The 4,528-nt window shown below is 46.2% G+C and overlaps 1 protein-coding gene across 1 annotated transcript in view; it reads left to right on the forward strand.

Moving 5' to 3' along the window:
• LOC108299434 (cartilage associated protein) overlaps nt 1-4,528 on the forward strand; it is a 32,732-nt gene that overhangs the window by 798 nt on the left and 27,406 nt on the right. Inside the window, exon 2 of the mRNA XM_017521705.1 lies at nt 4,108-4,257. Coding sequence (XP_017377194.1) covers nt 4,108-4,257 — 150 coding nt within the window. The remainder of the gene's footprint in view (nt 1-4,107; nt 4,258-4,528) is intronic.

Below are 4,528 nucleotides of genomic sequence, written 5' to 3' on the forward strand. Positions count from 1 at the left end.
CCCCTGACCCCCGCCTCCAGACCACGCCCCGCCCCTGCGCCCGGGGCCGCGTTGCACCGACAGTTCTAGACCTGGCTCTCTCTCACCCGGCCCCGCCAAAGGTCTCCTTCAAATCCTGCCTCTCCTTCTTCATCTTAGTGGAACATGAGAATGCCTTTCTTGAAGGATAGCTCTAAGGCAGAGAATACGTACATAGAAGGCAGCCCAGCGCCAGGCACCCAACAAAATGCCTGATAAATGTTCTGTTATTTGAGGGCAGACGCCTCTTTTCTGTATATACCATTAAAGTCGCCTTTTTTCTTAAGTGAGTGGTGACTTGTGATAATAAAGCAGAAGACCTGAGAAGCCAAGTAGTCCCTTTTATTTTTATTTTTTGTTGAGTCTCACTGTCGCCCAGGCTGCAATGCGGAGGCGCGATCATGGCTCACTGCAGCCTTGACCTCCTCAGGCTCAGGTGATCCTCCACCTCAGCTTCCTGAGTAGCTGGGATTATAGGCGTGCGCCACCACGCCCGGCTAATTTTTAAAATATTTTTTGAAGACAGTGTTTCCCCACGTTGCCCAGGCTGATCTCGAACTCCCAGACTCAAGTGATCCTCCCGCCTCGGCCTTCAGGAGTGTTTGCATTACAGGCGTGAGCCATTGCGCACAGCGACTAGTCTCTTTTAAAGAGGACGAAATTGAGGCCAGGAAGGGCAGGGACTCCTTGCAAGGACACGTCCCTGCTTAAAGGGGATTGGCCCTCTCCGGTGTCTCGCTCTGTCATCTAGGATTTAACACAGTTCACTGCCTCCTTTTAATGGCTGCTTAAGTTCTCTCTGTGATTGCTGGCTAAAAAATAGCCACAAATTGCAGTTTTCTATCCTATGTGTTCTTACTCTGAGGACCCACAAGTTTTAAGAATGGGTTGAATTCCCTGTCACTAGATAAAGAGGCTGTGGTTTGATGGGACTTCACAGGGTTTGGCTAAAAGAACTCTCTCAAAGCCCTTCTACTTTCCCTGGTTGAGAAAGATTTTAAAGGGAATATATTGTGTTTATTTTAATGACTACAAAAATAGATTCATGGCATATTCCAGATTCTTAAGGTAGAAGGCTTTTCTTGTTTTGTTTTTAAACTTTGTTTTCAGTCTCTAGACTGCAAGATCTGTTTTTCATATTTCCACTGAGACAGAGCCACATGAATGTTGTATTCATATGAGCAATAAAATAACACAAAACTCCACAAGAGGAGAAAAGCTGGGTTATTTCTATACTTAGTTACAGTTTTACATAAAGTATCAATTTTGTGAATGTTTGTTCTGGCAATTTAAAAAAAGACAGTTTTAAAATAGAAGTAGGGAATGAGATTAATAAAATTCCAGAATGTTGAAAATGAGGGCTGTTTCATACAAAGCACCATTTTTTAAGCTAAAAATGGCTTATCTAATTCTTTTTTTGTATAACTTTTGGCAAATATGGTCTGAACCAAATTTAAATCACATAATCAAGAGGAAAACATTTTATTTTTAAACCTAGAGAATACCAGAAACTCTGATTTCTTTAATACACAGAATGAATTTGAACAAGTGATATAGGGAGGAGGGGAAGAACATTTTACTCAATGTAACCATAAGGCATGGCTTTTCTCCTTCATCATGGCGTCCCCAAAAGGTTAGGATGGTCACAGCTTCTCTTCAAAACCTTTTACAGGTCTTGTAACACTTAGTTAAAAGTCAGTAAAGTACCATCTTTCTATGTGTGTGTGTCTGTGTGTGTGTGTGTGTGTGTGTGTGTGTGTGTATTATATATTTTTTTTTGAGACACAACTTCACTTTGTCACCCAGGCTGGAGTGCAGTGGCACAATCTTGGCTTACTGTAACCTCTGCCTGCTGGGTGCAAGTGATTCTTGTGTCTCAGCCTCCTGAGTAGCTGGGATTACAGGCATGCGCCACCATGCCTAGCTAATTTTTGTATTTTTAGTAGAGATGAGGTTTCACCCCATGTTGGCCAGGCCAGTCTTGAACTCCTGACCTCAAGTGATCTACCTGCCTCGGCCCCCCGAAGTGCTGGGATTACAGGCGTGAGCCACCACACCTGGCCTCTGTGCCCCTCTTTCTAAGTGTGCTAAGAATTAGCAACTCTAATTTCACTGGCCAATGCTTTAAAAGGCAACGTTCGTACCCCCTCCCTTCCTTCTGGCTGAAGACTATAGCCATTTTCCAGCCAGGAGTGTGAAGCTTTCTGTAGGGCTGTTTCAAAGGCAGCCCTGCCTTTGAATGCCACTAACTGGCATTCCCAAAACATCAGCATTGACATCTGGGAGTCTGTTCTCATCACCACCCACTGCTTCTCTGATGTGGCCACTGCCATTGTCTCAGAATAACTTGGTTCCTATTCTGGGGCAATTTGGTACAGATACATGCTCTCCTATGACTCTTAGCAATCCTCTGTCTAAACCAAATCCCCTAATTCCTGCCTCGGAGTGTCCCTCTGGATTGGCTGAAAGAGTCTGTGCACATGCACGGGTACCTGCCCTTCTCCCTACCACGTGTGTCAAGAGTCCATAGTGTGGGGGAATCTCTAGTTGGTGGTCATGTGTCCCCACAGGGAGGCCTCTGCATTCCTATTTGCCTGCCCTCCTGAGGCCCCCCCATTACACACCTGTTCTTCCTGAGGACTTCTGCCCTCTTGGACACTGCCGATAAGTGCCAGCCCTGAACCTCCGGGGCCCCCAGGCCTGCCGCTCCCACAGATCCCAAGGGGAACTTGTTTCCTAGCCTGGGAGACTCCCTTTCTCCCTCTTCTTCTTCCAGGCCAGTCAGCTTCTTCCTTCAGCTCCTCTCCAATTTCTTCCTCTCCTCAAAACTGCCAAGTTCTTCCACAGGCTTTTTTCAAATGAAAAAAGGTGCTGGTTCTGACCAGACACCTACCTCCCCTGAGGCAACGAAACTCAGAACCGTTGGCCCCCACTTCAATGGAGAGAAGAGAAAAGGGCAAAGAGAGGAAAATATGAATAAATTTTATTATATGGTCATTATGTTCAAATCACAGATACTTTCCTTGTCCTGCCTTGTCCTGAGGACTGTGTGAGGCACCAGGAATTCAGACAATGAATGACTCACAGCTGGGTCCTCCGAGGATCATGGTCCAATGGGGGAAATAGACATGCTGGCTGAGATTGCGGGGTGGCGTAAAACACGAGAAGACAGAACCCAGAGCTAACACAACAGAGAGGCTCTTAAGAGGCCACTGGGAGACGGAGAACTGGACAGAATACACAGTCCATGCAGGAAGGGATTTTTTTTTCCTGTTTTGCTTATTGTTATAGACCCACATCCTAGAAATGGTGCTCTTGTAATAGGACATGAATTTGCTGCGTGAATGGATGAATAAATGAGGAGGTGGTGGGCTCATGAGAATGTTAGCAGAAGGTCTGTGGAGATTTGGGAAAACAGTGTATTTGTCAAGGTTCCAGTGGAAGAGATTTGGTGCAGTAATGCTGGGTAATTGGAGGAACGTTGAAGAAGATGGTTATATACAAAGGTGTGTGCTGTGCGTGGGGAATCCACGAGGGATAGTGTCGTGCCCCAGGGGTGGCAGCAGTGGGATATGACCACCCCTAGGCCAAGAGGGGCCGGGGAGAGAGCAATGATGGAAACCTGGAAGGAGGGAGACTCTGGCGAGGGCCACCTTGAGAAGAGCTGTGACCTTCAATTAAGGGACACAGCAGTCCAAGATGACTGTGCAGGGAGGGGCCAGGAGATGAAATAAGAGACCTTACTCTCTTCCCTTCCTGAGCCTCCTACTGGGGCTCCTCACTGGTGAGCCACTTGGGAAGCCACAGGGCGAGGGAGTCTGTTGTCATAGTCCACACAGCCCAGCCTCCTGGGGTAGCCCACGCAGAGGGCGTAGTTGGTAGCCCTCGCAGAGTAGATTGGGAAGGCAGACCGAGGCCATCCAGACAGTGGCCAGACTTGGTCTTGAGGGGCCCTGGGAGCCACAGAAGCTTTAGCTGGAAAGGTTATCACAGCAACATAAAGTTTCTGAAGGACTGAGCAGATATTCTTGTTTCGCAAAAATTACCACTCAGCATCCGTGGAGTAGCTTCTCTGTTCTTTGTCCTTAGGCAAATAATCTCCCAAAAGCCATCGCAGCTGCTCACACCTTCCTACTGAAGCATCCCGATGACGAAATGATGAAGAGGAACATGGCGTATTATAAGAGCCTGCCTGGTGCCGAGGACTACATTAAAGACCTAGAAACCAAGTCATATGAGGTATATGCAGATTTTCACGTGGCAGTTAGTGGCAATGTGGACTGTTAAAGAAATATCTCTCTGTGAGCAGCTACTGCTAGCTAAGGACCTAGAGTGATTTTTGGTGACAGTGCTGAATATTATGGCAATAGAAATGATTGACTTTTAGCACAAAGTGATCCATTTAAGAATGACATTTTGCATGCCGTGATAATTTTAAGTCATGTTCTCTTTAAATGCTACATTTTAGAAATATGGTCGTTTAATCATTTAGTTTTTTTTTTTTTTTTTT

The sequence above is a fragment of the Cebus imitator genome, unplaced genomic scaffold (genome assembly GCF_001604975.1).
Source record: "Cebus imitator isolate Cc_AM_T3 unplaced genomic scaffold, Cebus_imitator-1.0 Scaffold21, whole genome shotgun sequence".
Taxonomy (NCBI): domain Eukaryota; kingdom Metazoa; phylum Chordata; class Mammalia; order Primates; family Cebidae; genus Cebus; species Cebus imitator.